The sequence below is a fragment of the Quercus lobata genome, chromosome 10, assembly GCF_001633185.2.
Source record: "Quercus lobata isolate SW786 chromosome 10, ValleyOak3.0 Primary Assembly, whole genome shotgun sequence".
Classification (NCBI taxonomy): domain Eukaryota; kingdom Viridiplantae; phylum Streptophyta; class Magnoliopsida; order Fagales; family Fagaceae; genus Quercus; species Quercus lobata.
Genome location: NC_044913.1, coordinates 15,600,829 through 15,616,821, shown reverse-complemented (window position 1 = coordinate 15,616,821; position 15,993 = coordinate 15,600,829). Strand labels below are relative to the sequence as shown.

Below are 15,993 nucleotides of genomic sequence, written 5' to 3'. Positions count from 1 at the left end.
TCACCCTGTAGTTTGTGCAAACTGTAAACAAAACAAGAATTGAGATTTTACATATCTTATTGCAATAGCCCAAGTGATTGAGACTCCAGGTATATCATCATGCCCTCTGATCTTCTCCTCATCTTTGTATTTCTTCTGCTTCTTCAATCTACTAGTACATGGTCTCTTTTGATGGCCAATACAGTGATACAGATTGATGATAGGAGGAAATAGTTAAGTGCTAAATGATGTAATGCTGAAACCATTGTAATATAATGATGTAGGCATGATATTTGAAATGAAGAGATGGCTTTAGCTAGAGTACATTTCTAACTACATAATATATATCAGCAACCCATTCCTCACTCGAGGCAAAACCTTTAATGTGTCTCTCTATCATGGTAAATCTACTCATGCCATCTTATAGCATAGTGAAATGCATGTAGAAATAAGCAAAGATGCGATCTAATTTGGACCTTTTTTTTTTTACTATTACCTTGTGCATGTGCAGTCTCCCAATTCTACACACATCGGATATTTACAAAAATGAATCCTTTAGGGGTGGCCCCAAGATGCTGGCAAGAGGTTTCGAACCTAAAATTTCATAGATATTATGAGGCCTTAAGAACCACTAAGCCAACCCTTTAGAGTTCAATTTGGACCATGTTACATATTGAAAGGAGGCATTAAGCAAAAATGCCTGTCATCACCATGACTTAATGGTCACTTCAGTTCCCAGCTTCATTGCATTGATGCTATGACTTCTTTTATCAACATGTCAAATTTATATACCTGTTACAATGTACATAATCATTGGATGTAATAGTCAACCGATATTTTAATTGAAGGATTCAGATTCTCTAGATTTCTTAGGGTACTCTACCAAATAGATTTCCTTAAATTTTAACCATTCTTTAATGATTTAATGGTCTAGATTCTGCCATGTCAGTATTCCACTAACAATAATCTTAATTATTTTGTTTGCAACATTATTTTATTATTTTAAGAATATTGTTAGTGGAATGCTGACATGATAGAATCTTGACCATTAAATCATTAAAGAGTGATTAGGATTTAAGGAAATCTACTGGTAGAGTACCTTAGGAAATCTAAAGGATCTGAATCCTTTAATTGAGAAAACCAACATCACATAACATATTGAAGTTATATATAGTTGTGTCTGCTTAAAATGGAAAAAAAGAGTTATACTAATATTCTATACAAGAAGGCTTATTAGTGTTGGTAGGCATTTAAAAGTTTTCCTTGATTCTCCTTACATTCTAAATCTCACCAATTTTATGTTTTCAGAGGGAATTCAGTAACCGAAAGCTGAAACATTCCTTATTTTAAACATGGGAGAGACGGAGGATTCCAATAAACATGAAGACAAAGGTGAAGTTGAAAAGAAGGATAAGAAAGAAAAGGAAGAGAAACACGGCCATGATGATGTAAAAGAAGATAAGGGAGAGGACAAAAAGAAGGACAAGGACAAGAAAAAGAAAGACAAGGATGGTAAGGAGGGCAAAGAAGGTGGAAAGGAGAAGAAGGATGATGATGCAAAAGAAGAGAAGGGAGAGGAGAAAAAAAAGGATAAGGATAAGAAAAAGAAAGACAAGGATGGTAAGGAGGACAAAGGTGGAAAGGAGAAGAAGAAAAAGAATCCTGAAGATGAGAAAGACCCTGCAAAACTGAAGCAAAAGCTTGAAAAGATTGATTCCAAAATGCAGGCACTGGTGGCTAAGAAAGAAGAAATTTTGAAACTGCTAAAAGAAGTTGAATAAGGTGCCCCAAATGCAAGTGAAGCATCCGGCCCCCCCACCACCTCCTCTTGAGGCTAGTCTATGTCCCTTATGTGAAAAGTGCAAATGCTTCATTAGGAATTTTTAGTCTATATATGATTTTTGTGAAAATGACAGTGTATCTTCTGCATAGGCAGTTGGCATTTAATTAAGAATGCTTGACTAATTTATGTCAATGCAAAATAATTTCATAAACGTAATAATTAAATTAAATACTCGAATAACAAATAACAAATGGGAAGAGAAAATAAGTCATGTAGCAAGAATAACCTGTTGTGAAAATTGGCACTATAGATTGGATTTTGATTTGATAACTTATGTAAGGAATGAAGCTTGGTCCGGAAGCAATGCATACAGTAAGAACATTAAGTTGCATTGATCACGGACCAAACTTTATTCCAGACATTATAATTATCACTCCTTACTGATAATAGAACTTGATAGAAATATATTACTGAACATTCAACAATGCCTTGTGCTTTTAAGCCAAAACACTGCAGAAAGGCTCTGGCATGGTTCTATCCGCTGGCTAATAGGTTCATCTTATATGATTTGAGCTCTAAGAGACATCATTGCACTCCACTAGGTTTTTGCTCCCCTGCAGAGGTGCAAAAATTACACAAGGTCTGTGCAAATCAATGTCAGAAGAGCGCATACACATTGGCCAATCACAAATTAAATAGTAAACCACTAATGTCACTTTTGTTTAAAAAGAGATGATTAAGGTAATGAAAATTTGGTTTTCATATGTGGTCTAGTGATTTAACCATTCATTCACGCGGAGACAAGCTAAGCAACCATCTTTGCAACAAGGATCAGATCAGTTTCATGGCATGCAATCAGAATTTCACAATATGATTGTTTTCTTGAAAATAATTTAATGGACCATTGCATTTAAATTTCAACTAGCCGCGAATCCGCGCGTTGCACGTGATAATTATTTTTATGGTGGTTTTATTAATTTTTTTTTTTACAATTTAAACTAATCTAATAATGAGTAATGTATTTCGTAATTATATTTTTATTTATTATAGGAACAATCATAAATGTAATATAGGAACAGTCCAAAACACCAAAAAAACGTAAACTAAAAAAATTAATAAAACTTAACAATGATTAATTGAACCAATATTAGAATAATTTTTTTTTTTTTTTTTTGATAATCTATTAAGGTTATTTCTTTGTAGAAATTATAATTTCGGCCGCCAAAAACATATTATCAAATAAACAATTATTAGCAAAATCTAAAAATTAAATTTGTATACATGCATTGTTATAAAATAATAATAATAAAAATAAAATTGCAAAAGTTAAAATTTGTCACCTATCCGATTATTTCGTTTGGCTAACTTTTGCTTTCTTTAAATAAATGGCATTATAGAGTACTTCTAATACAACTATTAAGAGCATTTTGTCCACCACAAAGGATTAGAAAATAAACAAAAATTAGTAAAGTCTTATAGTTTAACATCTAAATTGAGCACTATAAAAAATCATGTTATGTAATAGAATAAATACCAAATTATCCAAATCATGCTATGTAATAGAATAATATTATATTTTTATATGCTATATTTAATTCTTTAAAATGCAATAGGATAACATTTAACAATCAAAGAGAATAAAAAATAAAAAAAAAACAACAACAACAATTTAAAAAACAAAAATAAATCACAATTTAAAAAATAAAACTAAATCGCATTAACCCAAAATAGAGTTTTAAATAATATAAAAAATTATCAACCTAAAGTAGAGATGCAAGAAAAATAAAAAAAAAATACACCAAAAAATTTAGAGAGAGAGAGAGAGAAAGAGGGAACTTTTTTTTTTTTTTGTGAGAGAAAACTATGCATAGAATAGAAGAGATAGTAACAAATTTATAGTAAGAGTTGTGAATAAGAAGAGATAAAAATAAAGGAAGATGAAGGAAAAGAGGAAGAATGATATTAATGTAAAGGGTAGTGGGGAGATGAAAAGGTAAGGGAGGGAGAAAGATTGAAGAAATAGTGGGGATATGAAATGGTAAGGGAGAGAGAAAGGTTGGAGAAGTGTAAATATTAAAATAATAAATGTTAAAAACAATTATAAGAAAATTGAAAAAAAAAAAAAACCTAAAGCTTGAAAGGCTTCAACGTTTTGTTTTTTTTTTTTTTTTTTTGTTTTTTTTCTTCTTTAAGCTAAAAAGAAGAGACAAAAATAAAGGAAGATGAAGGAAAAGAGGAAGAATGATATTAATGTAAAGGGTAATGGGGAGATGAAAAGGTAAGGGAGGGAGAAAGATTGAAGAAGTAATGAGGATATGAAATAGTAAGGGAGAGAGAGGTTGGAGAAGTGTAAATATTAAAATAATAAATGTTAAAAACAATAAAATAAAATAAAATACCTAAAGCTTGAAAGACTTCAACGCTTTTTTTTTCTTCTTCTTTTAAGTTGAAAAAGCTCACACAAAATCTTAAAGCTGAACTGAAAAGGTTTTGGGTTGGGCTTGATAGTGGAACTAAATAAATAAAAGGTGGATTTGATTAATTATACAGATTTATTATAGGGTGATAGTGGAAATAAATAAATAAGTAGTGGGCTGCATTTATAGGGCTGAAAATTGTAAAAACCATTTTAAAATTGTAGGAAAAATTATATTTTAAAAAAGAAAAGAAAAAAAAAAAAAAAAAGAATGACGTGGCAGCTGATGTGGTGCAACATGAGAGCAGCAGCATTAAACGCTACGCTTCAGTTTTTAGTAATATATAGATTTGAGAAACTTGTTCTTACAAATTACTACCATAGAATAGACAAAACACCTTTAAAATGAAATGGAGACATGGTATGATTTTTTATGCCATTATATATACTGGCTACTATTCTACTTCCTGTAAGTTGAGTGCTTGAAGTTATTGTCTCTATCATAATTAGCAACCATCTTTAGATGAGAGAAACCTATAATCTCAAAAACTGATATTGGAGAAATTACTTCGACCATTTCAAAATATTGTAGTGGACAATAGGCAGACTTTGGATGGAGTTCTTGTAGGTATGCACTTCATTGGCTCTAGATTCAGAGCTTGGACATTGTTAAGGCTAAATTGGTTGGAGGGAAAATAGAAGGAAAGGAAATGGGAGTTAATCTGGAGTAAACATTTGTGTTACACAAGTCCTTTGGCAACCACACCCACACCCCCCACGCCCCCCCCCCCCCCCCCCCCCCAAAATTAGTGGACATGGATGCAAAGGAGCTAGTCTTTCTTATTAATAGCCAAAAAATTCCAAAAAAACCAGTTCAAATTATTGTGGTTGAATGCAGAATTATACTCCAAGTTATCCCTCCAAGTTCTGGGGTGCACAGCCTAACTTTTGTGTGGATGTCCTGCAAAGAGAGAGGACGTGATCAAGAAATATACATTTAAGCAATATATTAACAACTGAATGTGAATCACCATAAAGTATCTTTCAATCTGAACTAATTTGGTCAGACAATCTTTGATCAAACAGTAATCCCATGTACAATGAACATGTTTTCCCTATGTGAAACATCCTGCTTTCAGTCCCACATTCACACTACACAATAGATGGCCTTGCAGCAACAAAACTCCTCTGATTCCTGCTGTTTCCCACAAACTTGAAAAGCCCCAGAGCCCTATCCTTCTCCCATCATATCATCTATAATTAAAATCATTTCCATGTAAAAGTGGAACCCATTCTCACGACGAGTGCCACAAATTCAATATCTCTAAGATGTTCATGGATGTAATATAATAGTATGTACAAGCATTTGGGCTAGTGACCAATGCCTTGGAGAGATTCTTCAGCACTAGACTCTCGTCATGTCGAGCTTCCTAGTATAAAATGCTTTTTATCAATCAAAACATCCTTGATTTGAGAGAAGCCCTATTTCATGATCAAGCGTTGACACATGAAAATGTAATCCCATTGTCTCTTTCTAGACAGTCAATGGGATCATTGAACATTTCAAGAATGCATTGCCATTTATATGAAGCACAAGAGTCAATACTTTGTAAGCGAAAGCCAGCATCCATGAAGTGGAGTCATGGTCATTGGAAATGACTTTCAGCTAAAAAATCAGTGCTAGAACTTTGATGCAACATGTTATGGAATAGACATTGTAACCTCTTTTAATTCATGGCTACCAACAGAAACCTGTAATTTCAACAACTAATATTGGAGAAGCTACTTCCACAATTACGAAAATTTAAAATGGATTTGAACTACAATGGACATTAATGTTTGGGACTATGGAGATTGGATTTGACGTTTGGTGAAAAAGAAAGAATAAAAATCAGTTGCATGTTTAAGAATCCATTTTATGCTCCATCAATACACACCAATGAAAATTTTATGTGCCACTCTAGTTCTCCATTTTTTTTAGAATAATTTTAGTGGTTCTATTTTATACTTCACCAACTCGATTATGATTTTCTAAATAATTCTCTCGTTAAGGAGGGGGGATTCTGAATTGTCAATGTCTCAAACTCTCAATTGGAAATACGAATGTGTCAAAAGTCTTGTAACTTAATTAACAACTCCTCTTTTTATTTATCTATTTATTTTTAACTTTATTTTTTTATAAGGAAAAATAAAGTGACATGTGAATTATGATAGATTGCAATTGCAATTGGTGGAGTATTAAGTGAAAAATTCAGAATGGTATGACCTTTTGGGATGAAAACAAACAACAACAACAAAAAGTTGGTGGAGCATATTTTTATTAACACCTATGCTGCAGGTCGTTTGGCACCAAAAAAAAAAAAAAAAATGTGTACTAGGAGATATTGCAAACTTGCAATTACGTATAAGCTAAAAAGATAGGCAACAAGCCAACAAGGCATATCTGGTTTTTTAACGCCATACGGGTAAAAACGCTTTACGTGAAGTATATGTCAAGCCAACTCTTGGAATTTTCATTCTAACATGATATGAATTTTCAAGATCCACAAGTGGGGAAAAGTCAAAATATGAAAATAATGTTCACATGTTTATAAAAAAAATAAATGAATAAATTAAATAATGTTTACATATGAACCAGTGAAAAAGTAAATGTGATGCATGCTTCAAAACTTTAAAAAGTTATATATCTTTGCGTTTAGTTGCTTGTTTTATTTTTAATTTTTTAATTTCATGTCAAATTATTAAAATCTAAACGATGGCAATGCAACTTTTAAATACTTTCTGAAAATTATTATAAAAGCGGGGTGGAACTTCTAGGCAAGGTGATTGGAGTAGTTATTGATAAATGAACAAGGTCTTCATTTATTTTTGTTTTGGTGCAAGCCTGCAATAGCTTATAATGTGCATTGATCTTGAATAACACCTAATTATCATATAGCTTGAGCCTACTCATATGGTTTTGATATTTGCTGTAATTGTAATTACTAAATGTTGTGGACGTAAGATTTGTTGTGAAATGTTGTGAACGTAGCAATTTTCTTACTATCTAGACCATCGTAAAGTTGCACAGATTCAACATCAGTGCACAATATTGATGGATTCAAAGGAAACATCGGGCTTTCCCAAGTTAATTTCTGTTAATAGTGCCACCTTGATTAAAGAAGAAAGGGCCAAGACTCAAGAGGTACAAGAATGCAACATACTGAGCTGATTCATGTGTGATTTAGTACTTATGTACCATTCACTGGAGCAATCACACAAAGGAGGATAACTAGTAAGATTCCCACTAATTATAGAAAAGAAAATGGATTACTCCTTCCTTTTCTTTTGTGCTAATGCTAAATTCCAAAATAGGTAATCACCTCCTTCTCAAAAAAAAAGTAGGCAATCACCTATTGAAGCCTAGAGGAATCATCACTAGTTACAAATTACCTGGAATTTCTGCCCATTTGATATGAACAGAACAGAACATTGATGGCAAATTAATTCCTCCAGTTATTCAAGGAAGGAATGAAATATTACCACAAAAATAGTAAATGTAATAATAATTACCCAAGTCCCAAAAAAAGGAAAAAAAAAAAAAATTTGCCATGCATTTTACCAAGTGCATGCCAAGGTTTTGAAAGGTTTGATGAAACTGAAAGGTTGAAACCATTGAACCTCAATGACTCTTTGGTGCATTTCAACAACTTTGGTGGAGATTTGGAAACCTATACATGTATTTATTGGACTGAAAATGTAGAGGAACCAAATCAAGAGCAACCTATTCTCTTTAGTGCTACAGCAAATGTGTGTCAGGTAAGAGTATAATACCTCATCCTGCTGTTTTTGTTCTTTCTTGCTGTTCTAAGTCCACTCTAAACTGCAGCTTTGTCAAAGATCATTGTATAACTATAGCTCTAATAGGCCACTAAATTTTTTATCAAACGGGTTCTTGGAAATTTCTCTTACTAATTCTTCTGCTTGTCAGTACAATAGGAAACTTCCTCTTTGGCTGCTTCTTTCCAGTTCCAATAAATCTTCACGCCAACCAATGCAATCAGCTAAAAACAAAAATTTTGATCTCCATTTTTTTTTTTAAGGTTTAACAACAAACCAGCATGTACTACCCTGGTTTATACTTTGATATTGGCAGAAAGGCCAGAGGTTATCTCATCTGTTTGGTTTCTCATTTATTGTTAGAATGATTTCTTATTAGATTCTGGGTTCTTTATTGTAATATACTTATATTGATTTTTTTACTTCTATGCTAGATCTTCTATACAATGGATATGTTCAGCGACCACCAAAGGACCTTCACTTCCAACGCCTTGACTGCAATCTTGATCTCTCCTGTCAATGTAATTGTCTCTTCAATGGATAAAGCTACTGTCTTTTTTCTTTTTTAATTTCTTCTCATGTAATTTTTTTCCGTTAAAGAATATTTTTATCTTTGTGTTAAAGAATTCAATTTCTTGGTTAATTACATGCGTATTTATTTCTTAGACTCTAAGATTAAAAATTCATAGTATTGCATATAAAATAAACAACCTAATATGTAGAATTAGGTTCCTATTTAAATTTTTTGCCTTAGAGATTTCCAAACCTTAAAGGTTTGGATATTTGATATTATCTAAACTGATTAATAGAATTGAAATCGTGTTTTTAAGTAACGATTTTTGTACAATGTGAACACTATTGAATTTTTTTCCTTAGAGATATCCAAACTTTGAATGTTTGGATGTTTGATATCCAAACCGATGTTTAAAATTGAAATCATTTTTCTAAAACACTATTTTTGTATCACATGAATACTATTGAATTTTTGCCTTAAAAGCATCCAAATTGATGTCTGATATCAGAACTAATATGTAGAATTGAAATCATGTTTCTAAGACATGAACATAATGGGAAAAAAGAAAAAAGAAAAAAAGCAACCTGATCACTTCAGTACACATTTGTCATGTTATGCCTGCTATGTTTAGAGTTCAAAAATATAACAACTAAATAGACAGATGTTGCTTTAATTATCAATATCCATTTTCTGTATTTCTTATTTGCTATGCATAGGTCATGGTAGTAATTTCAGATTCTGAACATGATAAATGTGGGTTTCCAAAACTGGTATTGGAATGAATATTCAACAAATGTATTGGAATGATTTGACTATTGGATTGGGTAACATTAAATATCTTGATAATTATATGAGGTAATATACTTATACAGTTATACCATCACAAGGAAAATTTTAAATTTTGTCAGGATTTCGTTCATTGAGATAATAATACGCTTGAAGAGGTCAATCATATAATACATTGATCACTAGTTCCCAGAATCTAAAAATGGACTGCTCTGGCATCTGTTCTTTGGTTTGGATCAGTCTCATTGCAGTCAAGAAGAATGCTGTTTCCCCTTTAAATAAAAGTTATGGTAATGTGATGACTTAGTTGTCATGCTATTCAGTTCTTTGTGCTCCTAATGAAGCTGTTGTTTGCTGGCCAACAATAAGACAATTTAACACACTGAATAATTAAGAGCTCAATCTATAATGTTAACTCTGAGCTAACTTACTTAAGAATTTGAAGCAAACCCCATAAGCAAGAATAGTAGTTCTGATTATAATTTTGAGCTCAATCATTTGTTTTCAAATAGTTGGAAACTGATCTAGTTCAATATGATACTTTAGCTTGAACTTTGGTTTTCCATGACTCTTACAGTTAGAGATATTGTGCCTGGACTGAGGACCCTTTTTAAACTGTCCATTCCTGATTCTGCCAAGGTAAGAATCTTCTGTCACTTTCTTGCCATCTTAAATCTGAACACTTCTTACATCAATATTTTTTTTTTCTCTCTTTTACTTTCGATTTCCTTGTTGAGCCTGTGGCATGTGATACATTACAGGAGATCCATTCTTAGCCAACAGTGATTGTGGTAACAGGTGGAACTGCAATACTTGCAAAAGTATGTTGGGATAACAGGAGGTCTTGGATTGATAGCAGACCCTCTTACAGGAATTAGCCCCCTCATAAATTTTTCAGGCGTGTTGGGAAGTGATTTTCTCTCCCTTGGAACTGATGTTGCCTTCGACATATCAACAGGAACATTGAACAAACTCAATGCTGGTTTGAGCATCAGCAGTGACTTTCTTATTGCTTCCTTGACCTTGTGAGTATTCCCATGAAAAGTTGGAGGAAGAAATTTTTATTAAAAAAAAAAAAAAAAAAAATTGTTTACTGACTGTTAAGACTTTCAAGAAATTATCAAGACAAATTTTCCACCACTCTATGATTCTAAAGTAATTTCAACTGACTATGAACCTGAAACACAAATGGTTGATTCTCTAAGCTCCCCTCACAATGCAGGCATGACAAGCTTGACTCTTGGAAAGCTTCTTGTTACTACGTGATGAATCCCCTGACCAACACTGCCATTGGAGCTGAGCTGAAGCATACCTTTTCAAACAGTGACAGTGCCATCACAGTTGGCGGTCAGCATGCATTGTTTCCTTCTACATTGATGAAGGCTCGAATAAACACATATGGCAGGGCAGGAGCTCTTATTCAGCAAGTGTTTTGGGAAAAGCTTGCTCTAACTGTTGCTGGAGAAGTGGATTTTATGGACATAAATGAAACTCCTAAGATTGGCCTGTCTATTGCTTTCCGGCTTTAGAACAAGTTAGTGGAGAAAGCTTCTCTATTCACACAATGGAGAACAACTTCAGGAGCATATGGTTTTCGTCAAATAATTTGTGCATGTCATAGAAGACAATGGTCATCTTCCTTCCATTCAAGCTAGTTTGTCCAGCATTCAGATAATATTAAGGCAAATACTTAGTAAGTAACAGGTACTGTCCAAGTAAAAACTAGGTAAAAATAAAGGAGAAGTCGGGGTACACATGTATCACTTCCACACAGCATTTATTTGAGAAAATGAGGATATATGTATACAGTTTTTCAGAAAATATTAGTACTTAAAATAAATGGAAATTACTACCTTTTGGCTGTTTTGAGTGCCTAAAATAAGATCAAGGATGAGATGTTCTGAAAAAAGTTTCACCTTTTAGATAAGAAGGGTTGAGCTCGAGGTATAAAATCCTGAAAGTTCAAATTACTTAAGTTGCACAAAAGGCTTTAAGCTAAGCAATGAACCGAAGTTGATGAGAATTTCTGGTTGTGAGGAAGAAATATTAACAGAAGCAATTTTAGCTGCGTCATATTCAAGTTTGAAGATCTGTACATACTTGAGACATCTTTCAGTCTCCTATTTACAATAATTATCAATTCACAAACAGACATGACAGTTGCATAAAGATAGATTACATAACACGCTGAAAAACTTGCAGAGAAACATCAACATACATAGACCTCGTTTCTATACACAAAGGGGGAAAAACTGGAAAAGTAACCCTAATGTTGAACAGAACCCTGAAGAAGTCCATCACGAATTTGAGATGCTACATCACGAACAGCACCAGGTCCATGAGGGATGAACACAGCAGAGGATTTTGAGGCAGCACCAATTTCCTTCATTGTGTCAAAATACTGGGTAACAAGAACCATGTCCATGACATCCTTTGGCGTGGTCCCCGGCACATTAACAGAGAAGCCCAACACACTATCTCTCAATCCATCAACAATTGCTTGACGTTGGCGGGCAATACCCAGCCCAGACAAATACTTCGACTCAGCCTCACCCTCAGCTCGCTTAATTTGCAAGATTTTCTCAGCCTCTGCCTTCTCATTGGCTGCCACCCTCATTCTTGCAGCTGATAAAATATAACAATTTTCAGAAAATTTAAGCTTATATAATAAAGGGAAACTAAAATACCATCTTTCCTAAACGAGTACGCTGACTTGAAAGTATATCAGAAAGCATTAACAACCAACCAGTCAGCAGACGAATTCAGTAAAATATTTTTTATTTGCATATGTGGTCAAAATCCTGGAAATTCATAAATCTGAGCACTCTTACTTCCAGGACACAGCATCTTCTATAATCATTACTGATTTTACAAAAGAATTTAGAATATAACATAGTTACTCTATGTAAGTTATACTGATTCCATTTCTTGGTAGTCATGGACATGGGGATGTAAGAATGACAATTTGACAGTTTACCACTCTGGCAATCTTCCAGTCCAACAACTTAAATACGAAGAGAAACGTATCAGGTGATACTGAGATTTAGCATCTCAACATAAACACTGAGATTATAGCAAAAGCAACAATCCACACATCCAGAGCAATTGAGCAAAACAGAAGCAAATTAATAATTAAATCAAATTGGTGATATAATATACCTGCATTGATTTCATTCATTGCTCGCTTGACCTGCTCATCAGGTTCTATATCAACAATGAGTGTTTGTACAATTTCATACCCATAAGCAGACATAGCCTGTAAACTAAACAGTGTCACATGTAAAGCATACACCCTTTGATATTATGATACCGTGAATCAATCAGATAGTCTACCTTTTCAAGTTCATCTTCTACAGCTTTGGCAATGTCATTTTTCTGTACAAAGGCTTCATCCAAGGTGAGCTTTGGGACACTTGCTCTGATTACTAGTTTAACGGACAAGGCAACACCAATTAGTTGATAATACTTACGATAAAAATAATTAAACTATTGGAAAAGATGAAATATATTTGCAAAATAGTTAATTACAAATATACTCATATGTTTATATATGTAAGATATTATATTATGCAATATGCATGTCTCTATATTATACAGGAGGGTATTTGGATTATACCATCAAACACATAGGCCTGGATTTGGCTTCTTGTGTTGCTGAGTTTGTAAAAGGCATCGCTTGCCTTGTCTGCCAGGGCACGGTATTGAATAGAGGCAACGACATTGACAAATACATTGTCCTGGAGAAAAAACCATCACAAAATCTAATCACCCTACATGCTAGTGCCCAGGCACAGGTTACAGGTAACAATAGGCTTGCCAAAATAACGTTCACTAAATTTATCATTTTCTTAATACAAAAATATACTTCCTCCCTTAACTGCTCTAAACTCAAAACTCAAAACTCAAAAATAGAAAAAAAGAAACAAAGGTTAAAAAAAAGGGGGTACAAGAGATGCTTTGATAAAAATTATTATTATTTAAAAAAAAAAATTGATCTGCAATAAAACAGCATGTTTAATGGCTCTGGAAAGTTTCCTATATTCTTTGGTCAAGCTCATAATGAAAAATTTTCTTTTACTTTTTCTTTTAAGGCTGACAACTTATAGGGAGAGTTTTTCTTTTCTTTTTTCAATGAGTATATGAAAGAGTTATAAGTAAAGAATCTGCTGCCTCAATATGAATGCACCAAGGCAATACAGATGGATATTTAATAGAAATAAATAAATAAGCTACAAGGCAAAAATTAAAAAGTCAAGAGACGAAATTGCCTTTGCCAAATGACAAATGCAACAAACAAGCAACAGATGACCACAAAGAGGTTCACTCATCTACATAGTTATAGAAATTTACAAACCTTTGTCTTAGTCTCACATCGCACATCCAATTGCTGTAACCGAAGAGTGAGATGACCAGAAAGCTGACTTCCAAGGCACCAAGGCAAGAAATGGCATCCTGGCTCAAGAACTTCCTCAAACTTACCAAATTTCTCCTTGATAGCCACAGTGGATTGGTCAACTTGTACAAAACAAAGCAGATTACCCATCTTCTGTATACTGTGTTATTATATCTGAAAAAGAAAATGCACATAATCAGCAACTTGTTGGAAACAGAGAAAAAAAGGAACAGGAATAGCCATGACTTTCGCTTGCCATCTCGTTATAACTAATGATTTCTTGTCATCATTTTTTATTGATATACTTTCAAAGGGGGAGAGAAAAAAGGCTATATGATTGATCGAGTAACCTTTTACTAATTTAGTGGTATCAAAATGAATTCAAAAGCTAGTTACATAGTTACTAAGGCACCCAAAGAGATCAAAACATATAAGCACAAGAGTTATGATATACTACCTAAAACTGTTTCTACAACAGACTAGTGTAGATAGCAAATTGCAACCTCTGCACCCATAAAAGTTACTAAGATGAAGCTCAAAGCTATATTTGGAAAAGGGTTAAACTTGTTACGCACGTTTATTTTACAAAGTTTTATATACGCAAAAAACAACTGAAATTGTGATATCACTAAATTAGTAATAAATACTGCTCTTTGGAAAAACTGGAACAAAATATGCTAAACCAATACTATGCTGTTCATAGAAATCTCATAAACCATTCATAAAAAGATACAATTTACCATAAATTGATATCTAAACTTTTCCTTTGAGAATTTCATTGTTCCAAAATTGTTGAAGAATTTCTTCATGCAGAAATTAAATGAAAATTTCGGCAAAAAGTATTTACAGAAAAAATTAAATAAACTTTGCAATGAGTACACATACATCAAGAACATTTCATCCTCATAAGAGACAATTTAAAGCTTAGGATTAAAAAGTTTCACAGGAAGAATACAGTAACCACAAATTTCATTTACCTAAAACAGAAGAGAGACAAGAAAGACTTACAATTCAATAGACAAACAAAAAGGCAGGTCAAGTGATGAAAATGAGTGTGAACTAGATAGGATGACAAGCCGACAACTCAAACAAACCAAACTATGATCACTTATATAGACCTCAACAATATGGTTTAAGAGACTTCTTATAACAAGGATCCTGTTAACGGGTGCCTTAGGACATTTGTTAATGGACCATTTTAGAAAAAATTTAATACAAATTTCATAAAAAACATAAAAAGCTGTAAAAAAATTAGTTTTTTTTTTTTTCTTTTCCTAAAAAAAAGGGTCTGTTAAACCATGCCCTTAGTGCATCCGATAACTTCCCCGTTTAACAGTAGCCAAAATCCATGTAATTGTAATAATATTTATAAACCAATTTTTGTAAGGCAACAACAGAAAACTATTTTTTTTTAAAGACTGTTTAAAAACCCTTATACTTCTCTGACATCAACAGCCATTAAAATTAAATAGTCTGAGCTGTACCCAATGATGCCAGGAAGACTCTAGGATGCTTATCATAATCAGATTTGTTAAAATATAAAGTTACAAATTATAATATATTATATAAGCATTTAAACTTAGTATAAAATTTTTGTTGGATTAACAGCTAAAACTACTAGGATAAACCTCAGAAAACTCGCCAATCATTACTTGAAATGTTTGCAGCATCACATATAGTCTCCTTCGTGATACAACCCAGAAAAGTAGCACTATTATCAAACGAAATTAAGAAACTTTGTACCATGAAAGGCATCTTTTGCCGTCCTAGAAAACAAAGATTCATTTTTATAGTAAAATCATTCAGTGTTAGTCCAAAACAGAACACAAGAGTGTGACTTTGCTACTTTTCAAGGACAAAGAATAAAATTTGTGAAGGAAAAGAAAGGGTCATAGAAACCCAGTTGAGATATTGAATTGCAATGAAAGAGATAGAAAAAATTCTTACCAGGAATTTTCTTTTCAAGTAGATGAAGAGAGAGAGAGAGCTGTGTTTTTATGGTACCATAGCACCCAGAAAAAGGTGTGCGTTTCTTGGTGCAATCTCAAACTGTGGGTTATGTGGCCAACTGTTCGAATACAGTTATTTGGTTGAAAATTAAAAATTTATTACTGAAATTATTATAATAAAATAATTTTTAAAACATAAAATATTGTAGCAAATTTATTGGTGCGTCTTTTTACAAGTTAACTGATATGTGGAGTGTGGACAGTGCCGTAGGACTTAAGATTTAAAACGCAAAGGAAAAAAGTGCTTTAGGCAAACGCACCCGCTTTGTGCTTCCATTCCTTCTTTTCGGATAA

The 15,993-nt window shown here is 33.0% G+C and overlaps 3 protein-coding genes across 4 annotated transcripts; 2 read left to right on the top strand and 1 right to left on the bottom strand.

The window, feature by feature from the left end:
* LOC115962585 (nucleolar protein 58) lies at positions 1-1,973 on the top strand. Its single transcript, XM_031081443.1, has 2 exons — positions 1-89; positions 1,288-1,973. Exon 2 carries the CDS (start codon positions 1,332-1,334, stop codon positions 1,758-1,760), a length of 429 nt encoding a protein of 142 aa, XP_030937303.1. The 5' UTR covers positions 1-89; positions 1,288-1,331; the 3' UTR covers positions 1,761-1,973.
* A 6,242-nt stretch (positions 1,974-8,215) lies between these two features.
* LOC115963803 (mitochondrial outer membrane protein porin of 36 kDa-like) lies at positions 8,216-11,169 on the top strand. Its single transcript, XM_031082971.1, has 5 exons — positions 8,216-8,324; positions 8,432-8,518; positions 9,875-9,936; positions 10,096-10,322; positions 10,520-11,169. The coding sequence occupies exons 1-5, from the start codon at positions 8,279-8,281 to the stop codon at positions 10,824-10,826; spliced, it is 729 nt and encodes a 242-aa protein (XP_030938831.1). The 5' UTR covers positions 8,216-8,278; the 3' UTR covers positions 10,827-11,169.
* A 163-nt stretch (positions 11,170-11,332) lies between these two features.
* Positions 11,333-15,791, bottom strand: LOC115963802 (hypersensitive-induced response protein 1). Of its 2 annotated transcripts, none has more exons than XM_031082969.1 (6): positions 15,638-15,791; positions 13,652-13,864; positions 12,914-13,034; positions 12,631-12,722; positions 12,457-12,553; positions 11,333-11,922 (listed from the first exon to the last, which is right to left on the bottom strand). In XM_031082969.1, exons 2-6 carry the CDS (start codon positions 13,838-13,840, stop codon positions 11,564-11,566), a joined length of 858 nt encoding a protein of 285 aa, XP_030938829.1. In that variant the 5' UTR covers positions 13,841-13,864; positions 15,638-15,791; the 3' UTR covers positions 11,333-11,563. The 2 variants fall into 2 exon arrangements, with proteins under 2 accessions (XP_030938829.1, XP_030938830.1); XM_031082970.1 differs by lacking the exon at positions 15,638-15,791 and adding an exon at positions 14,699-14,874.
* Between the last annotated feature and the right edge of the window lie 202 nt (positions 15,792-15,993).

What these genes read in the sequence shown, in the direction of transcription:
- LOC115962585 (XM_031081443.1), top strand. Translation starts at nt 1,332, where the DNA reads ATGGGAGAGACGGAGGATTCCAATAAACATGAAGACAAAGGTGAAGTT.
- LOC115963803 (XM_031082971.1), top strand. Translation starts at nt 8,279, where the DNA reads ATGTACTACCCTGGTTTATACTTTGATATTGGCAGAAAGGCCAGAG. An exon ending in TCTTGATCTCTCCTGTCAAT is followed by an intron (nt 8,519 to 9,874) that starts GTAATTGTCTCT and finishes TGACTCTTACAG; the next exon opens with TTAGAGATATTGTGCCTGGA. An exon ending in CTTATTGCTTCCTTGACCTT is followed by an intron (nt 10,323 to 10,519) that starts GTGAGTATTCCC and finishes CTCACAATGCAG; the next exon opens with GCATGACAAGCTTGACTCTT.
- LOC115963802 (XM_031082969.1), bottom strand. Translation starts at nt 13,840, where the DNA reads ATGGGTAATCTGCTTTGTTTTGTACAAGTTGACCAATCCACTGTGGCT. An exon ending in CCAGGCCTATGTGTTTGATG is followed by an intron (nt 12,723 to 12,913) that starts GTATAATCCAAA and finishes CCGTTAAACTAG; the next exon opens with TAATCAGAGCAAGTGTCCCA. An exon ending in AATGAATGAAATCAATGCAG is followed by an intron (nt 11,923 to 12,456) that starts GTATATTATATC and finishes ATATTTTATCAG; the next exon opens with CTGCAAGAATGAGGGTGGCA.